This window comes from Pecten maximus, chromosome 4, assembly GCF_902652985.1.
Source record: "Pecten maximus chromosome 4, xPecMax1.1, whole genome shotgun sequence".
NCBI classification, from domain to species: domain Eukaryota; kingdom Metazoa; phylum Mollusca; class Bivalvia; order Pectinida; family Pectinidae; genus Pecten; species Pecten maximus.
In genome coordinates, this window is record NC_047018.1 from 35,117,820 (window position 1) to 35,131,053 (window position 13,234).

General features: G+C 35.7%; 1 protein-coding gene across 1 annotated transcript; it reads left to right on the plus strand.

Annotated features, from left to right (window-relative positions):
• The first annotated feature begins 4,315 nt into the window (after positions 1-4,315).
• Positions 4,316-10,899, plus strand: LOC117325941 (CAR1 transcription factor-like). The gene is made up of 9 exons (XM_033882469.1): positions 4,316-4,504; positions 4,987-5,070; positions 5,690-5,738; positions 6,233-6,285; positions 6,755-6,829; positions 7,553-7,621; positions 7,985-8,110; positions 8,703-8,789; positions 9,019-10,899. Exons 1-9 carry the CDS (start codon positions 4,448-4,450, stop codon positions 10,642-10,644), a joined length of 2,226 nt encoding a protein of 741 aa, XP_033738360.1. The 5' UTR covers positions 4,316-4,447; the 3' UTR covers positions 10,645-10,899.
• The last annotated feature ends 2,335 nt before the right edge of the window (positions 10,900-13,234 follow it).

Here is a 13,234-nt window from a genome sequence, read left to right on the forward strand (position 1 = left end):
ACGGCTTACACTGGCTACAACATTTGACCTTTGACTGCAGTTTACACTGGCCACAATATTGGATCTTTGACGGTTTACATTGGCTACAACATGTGATCTTTGACTGTTTACACTGTCTACAACATGTGATCTTTGACGGTTTACACTGGCTAAAACATGTGATCTTTGACGGTTTACATTGGCTAAAACATGTGATCTTTGACGGTTTACATTGGCTACAACATGTGATCTTTGACGGTTTACACTGTCTACAACATGTGCTCTTTGACGGTTTACATTGGCTACAACATGTGATCTTTGACTGTTTACACTGTCTACAACATGTGATCTTTGACGGTTTACACTGGCTAAAACATGTGATCTTTGACGGTTTACATTGGGTAAAACATGTGATCTTTGACGGTTTACATTGGCTACAACATGTGATCTTTGACGGTTTACACTGTCTACAACATGTGATCTTTGACTGTTTACACTGTCTAAAACATGTGATCTTTGGCGGTTTACATTGGCTACAACATGTGATCTTTGACGGTTTACACTGGCTAAAACATGTGATCTTTGACGGTTTACATTGGCTACAACATGTGATCTTTGACTGTTTACACTGTCTACAACATGTGATCTTTGACTGTTTACACTGGCTACAACATTTGACCTTTGACTGCAGTTTACACTGGCTACAACATTTGATCTTTGACTGTTTACACTGGCTACAACATGTGATCTTTGACGGTTTACACTGGCTACAACATGCGATCTTTTACGGTTTACACTGGCTACAACATTTGATCTTTTACGGTTTACACTGGCTACACCATTTGATCTTTTACGGTTTACACTGGGTACAACGTTTGACCTTTGACTGCAGTTTACACTGTCTACAACATGTGACCTTTGACGGTTTACACTGGCTACAACATTTGATCTTTTACGGTTGATACTGGCTACTTCATTTGAGGTTGACGGTTTACACTGGCTACAACATTTGACGTTGACGGTGTACACTGGCTACAACATTTGGCGGCCTTTGTCTGTTACACTGGCTACAGCATTTTACCTTTGACTGTTTACACTGTCTAGAACATTTTACCTTTCCCAGTTTACACTGTCTACAACATTTGACCTTTGACTGTTTACATTGTCTACAACATTTGACCTTTGACTGTTTACACTGGCTACAACATTTGATCTTTTACGGTTTACACTGGCTACACCATTTGAGGTTGACGGTTTACACTGGCTACACCATTTGATCTTTGACGGTTTACACTGGCTACAACATTTGATCTTTTACGGTTTACACTGGCTACACCATTTGAGGTTGACGGTTTACACTGGCTACACCATTTGAGGTTGACGGTTTACACAATCGCTACAACATTTGACGTTGACGGTGTACACTGGCTACAACATTTGGCGGCCTTTGTCTGTTACACTGGCTACAACATTTGATCTTTTACGGCTTACACTGGCTACAACATTTGACCTTTGACTACAGTTTACACTGGCTACAACATTTGATCTTTTACGGTTTACACTGTCTACAACATTTGATCTTTGACGGTTTACACTGGCTACAACATTTGACCTTTGACTGCAGTTTGCACTGTCTACAACATGTGATCTTTGACTGTTTACACTGGCTACAACATGTGATCTTTGACTGTTTACACTGGCTACAACATGTGATCTTTGACTGTTTACACTGGCTACAACATGTGATCTTTGACTTCAGTTTACACTGTCTACATACAACATGCGATCTTTGACTGTTTACACTGTCTACAACATTTGATCTTTGACGGTTTACACTGGCTACAACATTTGACCTTTGACTGCAGTTTACACTGTCTACAACATGTGATCTTTGACTGTTTACACTGGCTACAACATTTGAGGTTGACGGTTTACACTGTCTACAACATTTGATCTTTTACGGTTTACACTGTCTACAACATTTGATCTTTGACGGTTTACACTGGCTACACCATTTGATCTTTGACGGTTTACACTGGCTACAACATTTGATCTTTTACGGTTTACACTGGCTACACCATTTGAGGTTGACGGTTTACACTGGCTACTCCATTTGAGGTTGACGGTTTACACTGGCTACAACATTTGACGTTGACGGTGTACACTGGCTACAACATTTGGCGGCCTTTGTCTGTTACACTGGCTACAACATTTGATCTTTTACGGCTTACACTGGCTACAACATTTGACCTTTGACTGCAGTTTACACTGGCCACAATATTGGATCTTTGACGGTTTACATTGGCTACAACATGTGATCTTTGACTGTTTACACTGTCTACAACATGTGATCTTTGACGGTTTACACTGGCTAAAACATGTGATCTTTGACGGTTTACATTGGCTAAAACATGTGATCTTTGACGGTTTACATTGGCTACAACATGTGATCTTTGACGGTTTACACTGTCTACAACATGTGATCTTTGACGGTTTACATTGGCTACAACATGTGATCTTTGACTGTTTACACTGTCTACAACATGTGATCTTTGACGGTTTACACTGGCTAAAACATGTGATCTTTGACTGTTTACACTGGCTACAACATTTGACCTTTGACTACAGTTTACACTGGCTACAACATTTGATCTTTGACTGTTTACACTGGCTACAACATGTGATCTTTGACGGTTTACACTGGCTACAACATGCGATCTTTTACGGTTTACACTGGCTACAACATTTGATCTTTTACGGTTTACACTGGCTACACCATTTGATCTTTTACGGTTTACACTGGGTACAACGTTTGACCTTTGACTGCAGTTTACACTGTCTACAACATGTGACCTTTGACGGTTTACACTGGCTACAACATTTGATCTTTTACGGTTGATACTGGCTACTTCATTTGAGGTTGACGGTTTACACTGGCTACAACATTTGACGTTGACGGTGTACACTGGCTACAACATTTGGCGGCCTTTGTCTGTTACACTGGCTACAGCATTTTACCTTTGACTGTTTACACTGTCTAGAACATTTTACCTTTCCCAGTTTACACTGTCTACAACATTTGACCTTTGACTGTTTACATTGTCTACAACATTTGACCTTTGACTGTTTACATTGTCTACAATATTTGACCTTTGACTGTTTACACTGTCTACAATATTTGACCTTTGACGGTTTACACTGTCTACAATATTAGACCTTTGACGGTTTACACTGGGTGCAACGTTTGACCTTTGACTGTTTACACTGTCTACAACATTTGACCTTTGACGGTTTACACTGGCTACGACATTTGACCTTTGATGGCTGACACTTCCTCCAACGTTGGAGTCTTGGCAGTATACAGTGGCTCCAACATTTGACACATAGTGATTGACACATGGTGATTGACACATAGTGATTGACACATAGGGATTGACACTGGCTGCAGTATTGGCATTTGACGGTTTACACTGGCTACAACATTTTACGTTTGACGGTTTAAGCTTTCGTCAACGTTTGACCCTTGAGTGTTGAAGGTTCATACTGACTGTACAAATTGGACGATATAACACAAATAGATGTTGTGATATCAAGTGGTGAGTCTACCATATACAATATAAAATGTCACAGATATTTCTCTGCATTTACTTTAAAAAGACCCGGCCACACAACTGAATCGTCTAGCCACCTAAAGGAGCAAACTTACATTTCAATTGTCCACTTGTCAATCAAACACCCAGCTAGAGCACTTAAGGTACCAGATTCGATCGGTTAATAATCCATGTTAAATATGATAATTGCTAAAAAGAAATGAACATGCTTTCCATATCAATATATTTGAATTACAGGTGCGAGTCGTATTAACTCAGCTGAAGTCGGGATGTCTATTATACAATTTTTTTTATTTCAGTTCAGTTTATTAAAAGGTATAAACGATAAAACATGGAGTTAATGTGTTTTTGAAAGTGGTACCTATTATAATATATATTAATGTAGTTTTTCTAATATAATGACTAAAATGGCTTCATGACTGGATTATTTAAAGAGTTTATTGTCAATTCACAGAGTTAATGTTAATATGCGTTGTGTACATATATGCATGTGTGTGTTGTATACACAAATCAACTATTTACTAGTCATGACTAAGTCCTATCACTAATGGAGACCGCCCTTAAATATATCGACCCCTTTTATCCCCCAGTTCTCTCACTGTATTAGCCCCCTAATTACCGTGCTAGGCCCTATGGTACCCGCCCGCCATATTTGATTAAGATATTAACTCTTAAGTATATGCCATCATCCTAAATAATAGCGATACCTATGTGCGATACGAACGCATATCAACTGTTTTTATATTCTTCAAATTTTGGATTTTATTTCGAAGGAGAAAATTAGTGATGTGGATTTAGAGTGACAATATTTACATTTTTGTGTCCTGTGACGATCTGTGATATTTCGTATACAAACAATGGCTAAATGTTCATCCAGACAACTTGTATTTGTATTCTTTAATTTCCTCTTCTTGGTGAGTACATTGCTTTATGTTGTTTTACTATAAAAACATAATATGTGAAAACAATAACCTTGATAAAAAAAAAAGACATTATGTGTCAACAATTACCTAATGTTCACCTTAACGTCTTGGATTTGGATTTATTTTTCTCCGTGGAAAGTGCATTGAGTTATGTTGTTTATTTCAAAGTAGCAATTTATTATATAAACAATTAATAGTAATTGAAAATACAGAAATTTGAATTTGACATATTGCTAGTCCTGGCATAACGACTATACACTTGATCCAGTTTCGGTAACATTTTTATGACAATATGGAATGTTTTTGATTTCTTGTTATGGAATGTTTTTGAGATTTCTTGTTATGGAATGTCTTTGATTTCTTGTTACGGAATGTTTTTGATTTTTTGTTATAGAATGTTGTTGATTTCCTGTTTTGGAATGTTTTTGATTTCTTGTAATAGAATGTTTTTTATTTCTCGTTTTCTATTTCAGTGTCTTGGGCTAACACTTGTTGGATTTGTGGCCTGGACCTTAGCTACCATTCCAAATGCCAACGAATTCATATCTGGTACACATGTAAGTTATTCTACAGCTGGAATTCTCATTGATATTCTGAATCACAACTTCACTAATGAATCGATGTGAAACATTATGACGATTAATGTCCCTAAGGATTTGTCTAATTTTCTGCCTCATTAGTTTCTGTCGTAACCTTTCATGCTGCTTTGATGTTTCGCTATTTTCCTGTTGTCTTTCTGTATCAATTTTGATTTTTTGCATTTTAAAAATTTGTTTAGTATAATTTTTATACCTATATTTTGGTATTTTTTTTATTTGTATTGCCTCTTGTCGGAGACCCTTTTATATGCCTTGGTGGCCCAGTTATACGCTTTGTTGATCCAGTCATGCCCCTTGTCTTCTTTGATAATAAGATATGGTGACTACATTAAGCAACAGAAAGTTGTATTGATTGATATATGTTGACAATGTCAATGTATATCTTTGTGGTTTGATAAATATATACACATTAGTCTCTTATTAGATACTTGCTTGATATATTATATTAAACCAAAGATTACGTAATGTCTTAACGATACACACGTGCGTTATTTTATCATTTATCATATCAAAATTTAGCACAGGAACATTGTGTTGGTAAAACATAGATTTCTTATATTTTTTATTATTTTCTTAGATTGTTACTTTGACAAGTTTCTGCCTGGGATTCGTGATTCTTGTCATAGGTGAGTGTAATGTTTATTTATTTTCACCACGCCTAATATAATTTTGTAACAGACGTTTGTATATTTTCTTACTATGTTCATTGCCTTAGTTATGTCCCGCATATATGTCAGTATATATAGACAATATGAATGCCACAGGTGAATGAGGAACCATGAGGGTCACGGCTAGGCGTCTCATTTTGTCTGCTTTTTCGCACCTGAAAAAATATTTTTTCATTCAAACACACGTGTAATATTTACTCAGATGAAAGATTAACATCTAATAATTTATGATGAAATATTATGAGAATTTATGTCTTTCCAAATGGTAATATCCTTTAAATAAAAACGCTCCATTGTGTGCTGAAACAGTTTATAATCCAACCGATTGTTTTAGTTGCAGATGATGTAAAATCATTCAACGTTATTATTTATATTTGGTGTTAAAATGAAGAAAATGGGAATTTTCTATGTCAAATATGTAGCATTAACGCTGTTATTTTGCTCCGCAACAGGAGGAATAGGGTGTGCGGCGGGATTCTGTAAGGGATTATGCATACTGAAAACGGTGAGTATAAAGAATAAAACGTTCATTTTTACTACTTTTTATTATAAAAACATGTACACAGCTTGATTTCGAGTTTGCTTGACCCAATCAAATAGTCTGTTCTTTTACTGTAAATATACATATTTAAGAGGTAATGTTATGTTTTTTTGTTGTTTTTTTTTCGCTGAAAGCCCTCCGCTAGATTATGACTTTTCCTCTGCAGTTTCTGAATATTGTTTCTTACGGCAAGTTAATGAGGATGCGGCAATTCATTAATGTTTAAATCCGGTTGTACGCAGAAATTTGAATCCGTAAGTTTACAGTATTTGTTGTCAACTTAAACTTGGAAAAAATTACATTACCTTGATTAAAATGTCCGAATCCAAGGTATATTTTTCTCCCGAACGTTGCATGTGATTTATTTTCTATTATATATTAATGTCAAGCATTTGTTGTTTATATTGTAACACGTAGTTCTATCTGTTTACAGTATGTTAGCTTCATGGTTACCCTGCTGTTCCTAGAACTAGGACTCGTGTTTTTCATATATTCTGAACAAACGCAGGTAAGTACTACAGGATTCCAAACAATGTGCACTCATATGCATAAATACATAACAATACGACTAACGTCATTATAGTCATATACATAAATATATGCTGGCAATTATAGGTAATTATACATGAAGTAATACAAAGTCTTTAGTATCTATTACACAATTACTAGAACCATTCTACAAGTCTTAATGTCTATATAAATGACGGGTTTAAGACAAGATTTCTGTCTATATTTCCGATAAGAAACGATAATTAAATAATTAAATGTCGATAGTCAAAAAGTTGCTATCTTTTTCTAAGTTGCATACGATGAGATACCATTATCGTTCCTAGTTTTATATTACATCTCTCTATTTTTAGATACCATTATCGTTCCTAGTTTTATATTAGATCTCTCTATTTGTAGATACCATTATCGTTCCTAGTTTTATATTAGATATCTCTATTTGTAGATACCATTATCGTTCCTAGTTTTATATTTGATCTCTCTATTTGTAGATACCATTATCGTTCCTAGTTTTATATTTAATCTCTCTATTTATAGATACCATTATCGTTCCTAGTTTTATATTTGATCTCTCTATTTATAGATACCATTATCGTTCCTAGTTTTATATTACATCTCTCTATTTATAGATACCATTATCGTTCCTAGTTTTATATTAGATCTCTCTATTTGTAGATACCATATTATCCTTTTCTATTTTCATATTAGATATCTCTATTTGTAGATACCAAGCGTCATGATTGATTCCTGGAGCGGACTCAATGTTGCCACACAGTATAAGATACAGACAGAGGTAACACAGAAGTAACTTATCCAGATTGATTTTAGGTTTAGTCTATAATCATCACACAATAGTTCTACAATACAGACTGATAGTGTGGGATACATATATTTGTATTTACGGATGTATTCATAATATCAATTAATAACAGACCTTTTGTTAAATCAATTTTAATATTAATATTATACGTTAAAGACATAAAATGACCCATGACTTACTTCAAAGTCACGGAATCTTATTGTAACTTTTAAGAAAAACCTATTTTGTTCTTGTTTAAGATTTCCCATCTGGTGCTATGATCATTATTTCTACACACTCAAAGCGATTTGAATTTAAAAAAAGGTTTAACATTCCATAATACATTCGTTGTTACAGTTGGAGTGTTGTGGTATAGAAAACTACACGGAGTACGGAACGGACGTGGAATTGTATCCCTCTAGCTGCTTTGTTGTGTATGACGTCACCGGTATCATCGAAAAAACAGTCGATACTCTCTTTACAGTAAGTATAACTATATCAAACTATCGACGATTTGGTTTAAATCTTTAAGCCACATTTCTGCAGAAGTCCAATCAATACGGTTATAAACCGGAAACTTTGATATCAAGACAAAGGTTTGAGGAGAGTAAGACCAGGCGGTCGATGGGTAAGCGTATTTCGCTCCATCACCAACTTTGTAAATACAGGTTAAACCACGTTATCAAAATTATCACAACTGGGCCCAGTTGTTCAAAAGGTGATTAGGCTTATGCCATTTTAACAACATTTTCAAGTCCTGATATAATCATTTCTGGTAGAACTAATTTGATAAAACTTCAGGAAAATCTGTAATTCTTAATTTTCTTCCAACTGGCATAATTTAAAGACAATATACTCAAAGGTTTTACAACAAATGAGAAATTATTTTTTAGCTAATCAAGTGATGAAGCTAATCACCTTTTGAAGTACTGGGCCCCTGGGCCCAGGTGTGCAATTTATAATTAATATATGATACAGATATCATGTAATATCCAGTATTTATATATATATTAATGTAGCTGATGCCAATCTTTCATGGTATTTTGTTTCATACAAGAACTTTTATATGTTGCAGACGAACTGTCTGACGCAGATGCAGAACTGGCTGAATAATCACATTCCAATATGGGCCTCTGTCATCCTGGGCATAGCTGTGATACAGGTACGTAGACGATCATTGTTTTTATCATTTGTTATTTTGATATATTTCAGCATTGTGTTAAAACCCGTCAAATAGGTATGCTTAATATACCTTTCTATGTGTAAAGAATCTCAATATGATAATAATGACAAAATTAAAATATAATGTTTGAATAAAAATTCTCATATCAAGGTAGCTTGGGATGCGATGATATTTAAAAATTAATTAAACCAATTCCTTTCTCCAACAGTGTTTGGGCGGTCTCACGTCCTGTGTATTCCTACAGAGAGTTCAAAAAAAGCTTAAAGTCAAACCTAATGACGATGAAGAAGGAGAAATCGTAGATTCAGAAATGGCTTCCATGGGAGCAGGCTCATCGAAAGACAAGGCTTCTACTGATACGGAAAATGAGGAACAAGACAACATAATAAATTCCTCTGGTTTGCTTATTGTGACTCAAGCCTCAGAGCAGGATATTAAGGACAACAGTACAATTGATTACCTCAACGAAAACAACGATGACACATTATCAACAAATACTCACAACGAGGTCAAAGATGAAGCCAATGTTGACACCATTTCAAATCATGGTAAAGATGGCTCGTCCGTATTGGTAGTGGCTTCTGTTTCTAAGAAAGTAGCACACGACACAGAAATTAAAGATAGTGGTCCTGATGATGAAGTGGAGACGATAATTTTGACACAATCAGATGCTAATGACGTGACGAACGATACTAAAGATAAAAACGACGACAATGTTTCTAACCGTAGTGTACCTGTTCAGTCTTTGGTCCTGATCCAGTCCATTAATCGGGAAGAGACAGGTGCAAAAATGCAAACTACGACTTTGCCAGTACAGGCCGACGTTGGAATTGTAACCCCGGACCAAACCAAGCCTATTAGTGATATGAACGATGACAGGAATGAAAAGAAGGATGACAATATTCCTAACCACAATGCTTCTGAATCGAACGAAGAAAAAGCTGCTGAAAAGGAACTCGGTGATACCAATGAAACTGACGACATAGAAATTGTATATCTCGCATCAGGAACTACAGATAATGAAAAGGGAAACGATAAAGGGAACGTAAACGACGACAAAGTTTTGAACTTCAGCACTTCTGATCAATTAAGGAGAGAAACATCTGCCGAAGAGGGACCTAAAGATACCAGTAAAACAGATGAAACCGTAATTATAATCCCGGTTACTGCCATTAACGAGGACAAGGACAACGATGAGAGAAAAGAATGCGATAGCGACAACATTTCGATCCATAGTTCATCTGATCAATTGAGTAGAAAAATCTCTTCTGATAAGGAACTCAGTGCTTCAAATGAAACGGATCAAGTGGAGACTGTACTTCGCACATCAGTGCTGACCAGTGATGAGAAAGAAGAGGACAAAATAATAGAAGACGACAACATCATTCCGAACCACAGCTCATCTGATCAATCTAGGAGCGAAATGTGTGTTGAAGAGGCTATCGGTGATACCTTTGAAACCGATGACGTGAAATATATATCTCTCACACCAGTTACTACAAATGACGAGGATAAAGGAAAAGACGACGGCGACAACAATGAAACCGATGAAGTGAAAACTGAACCTCTGGCACCAGTTACTACCAATGACGAGTTGAAAAACGATAAAGGAAAGGACGACGGCGACATCAATGAAACCGATGACGTGAAAACTGAACCTCTGGCACCAGTTACTGCCAATGACGAGTTGGAAACCGATAAAAGGAAAGAAGACGATGACAGCAATGAAACCGATGACGCGGAAACTGTACCTCTAACATCAGTAACTACTTACGACGAAAAGGATAATAACGAAGTACAAAAAGTCGACAATAATAACCAAAGCACATTGTAGCCATTTTTCATTTTTCAATGTCAATAAACATCAGGTAAATAAGTTCTACCTAATTTCATTAAAAACATAAAACATCAAATAAAAAGGGAAATCCCATTAAAGGGGGAGAAGTGCAATGGTGATATCGACGACTATACAAAATATATTTCGAGTGGCCCCAGTTTCATAAAAATTACTTAACTTAAGGACATTCTTTAATTTAGAATTTTACATTATGAAGCATTACAGGGTTTAAGGAAATCGCATTAACTATATTGTTTTCATAAACCCAATAATGATTTCCTAAGGAAAAATTAAGCTGAGGCACTTCTTACGCTGAGGAAAATTGGGCCAAATCCTATCTTTGTTACTGGTGGTTCATGTATATTAAAACCTAATTAGAAGGGTTATGTTGTAAGTGATTATGTTGAGACTTTTGGTTGATCACAACCATTTTCTGGTGGTCGAACATAGTATGCAATAACATCATATATATGGTATTGATTACTTCTATGTGTCGTACAGAAAAAAAAATACTGAAAAGGGAAATCCTGATACTATGGTGAAAACGATGAAGGCTGGTGATACATATTTTGTGCAATATTTTTTGTTAAAGCCAATACAACGAAATCAATGCATTGATAAATAATTGATAATTATATTTTTCTAACAAAACAAAAAACATGTGCATTTTCGAAAGCTTCTTTCAGTGTATTTACCTACTTTTTTATCATGTTGTGACCTGAATACACCTCGTTGATGTTTGAGTTAATGTACTAATTATAAACATGTCCATTGTTAGGTTTGTACAAAATTTAAGTTAATTACACTCTCACACTCTGCAGATACAGGTGCTATGGTGTGTCTGTCCGTCCGTCGATGTATTAAGCCTCTTTACAAGTTTAACGTCTAATCACACTCTTTGTTACCAGTGCGGTTGCCTTATTGAATATTCTGAATTTCTTTTCAAAATGAAAACTACGCAACATTACCAAAGTCTCATATTTTTAGGAATATGGATATGTCAATCCGACTGTCAAGCAACGGCGGGGACCTAGTGTGAGCACTGCAGTGTTCTCTAGTTAAACAATAGATTAACACTCCGTGAAATATCTACTCAAATCTGTTTGATCACTGATATCACATCAGACATCAGAACCTTGTACAAACGACTCAATTCAATGACACCTTTAATGGTTATGCATTAAATGCCGATAAATGGCAATAAGATTGCACCATGCAGCTGTTTCGTCTTTCTAAGACTCGTCAGTGGTTTATACACGAACAACATATATCAGATTGTAACACTATCCTTCAAATGCTTTTATTTATTTTCGTCAATTGGATATTTATCTAATAAATGACATACATTATCATCGCTGTGTGTATTTATTTCTGGCAGATTCAAATATTAAAATATTAAATCTCAGTCTAACAGTGTCATATGGTTTTAATGGTAATCCAATTATATGTCTGATTAAATAACATACTAACAACAGGACGTTAAGATTTGTTATTGTATTGTAATCGGTCAATGTTTTTAGCTATCGCAAGTGTTAACGACATTGTCGTTTTGGTCTTTTTGTTTCGGTTTCTCTCTAGTTAAATGTGTCTGTCGTAGAGTGTTGAGTTGTTCCTCATGCTTAATCGAAGGCATACTACTTATAACAAAACCATTGAGAGGTAGGGAAATTTCGTCTGTTGTAATTGTTTAGATCAAGGCATCCTTAATTCCACTTCCTGTTATTGATATTTATATATTCGCGTATCCGAGGGGCCGCGGTGGCCGAGTGGTTAATGTGTTCTGACACTTTATCACTAGCCCTCCACCTCTGGGTCACGAGTTCGAAACCTACGTGGAGCAGTTGCCAGGTACTGACCTTCGGTCATTGGTTTTTATCCGGGTACTCTGGCTTTCCTCCGCCTCCAAAACCTGGTACGTCCTTAAGTGACCCTGGCTGTTAATAGGACGTTAAACACAAACAAACAAATCGAGTATCACATACAGATCAGCAGAAGCCTATAGTCAGATGGCGCAGTGGATAGGACATTTCGGCTTCACCAAAACGACCGGGGCTTGAAAATATGGATTATTCAAGTTGATAAAACCTGTTTCATAATGTGTTGAAATTAAAGTACATCTTAAAAGTCAAGCAGAGATGTTGAAAGTTATTTGAAGATCCTCATATTGAAATCAAACATTTAATTCCATTTGTAATCATCACAAATGAGTTTACATTGACGTTACCTCATTAGATCAACGGAACGAGAGCAACATCGACTTTAAAACGAAACCGTAATTCTAACTAAAACTCGAACATATACAAAAACAAATAAAGAAATAGAAAACAGTCTTTATCAGTTCTAATCCTAAGCAAGTTATTCACACATTGCTTATTTTTAGCCGGGATAATTACTTTACCTTCACCTTCGATGCGTTTCTCCCTCATATTGGAATTCCTGATCTACTCTACATATTGATAATGTTTTGACAACTCGTTTCATTAACTGTTTATTTTGAAGTCCAGCGCTGATTCTAAATTATGTTGTGGAAGTTGATGGATTTCGTATGTGTTTTGAAGAGCTTTCGTTATATTTCTTTGCCTCCTTT

What these genes read in the sequence shown, in the direction of transcription:
- LOC117325941 (XM_033882469.1), top strand. Translation starts at nt 4,448, where the DNA reads ATGGCTAAATGTTCATCCAGACAACTTGTATTTGTATTCTTTAATTTC. An exon ending in ATTCGTGATTCTTGTCATAG is followed by an intron (nt 5,739 to 6,232) that starts GTGAGTGTAATG and finishes GCTCCGCAACAG; the next exon opens with GAGGAATAGGGTGTGCGGCG. An exon ending in AGTATAAGATACAGACAGAG is followed by an intron (nt 7,622 to 7,984) that starts GTAACACAGAAG and finishes TCGTTGTTACAG; the next exon opens with TTGGAGTGTTGTGGTATAGA.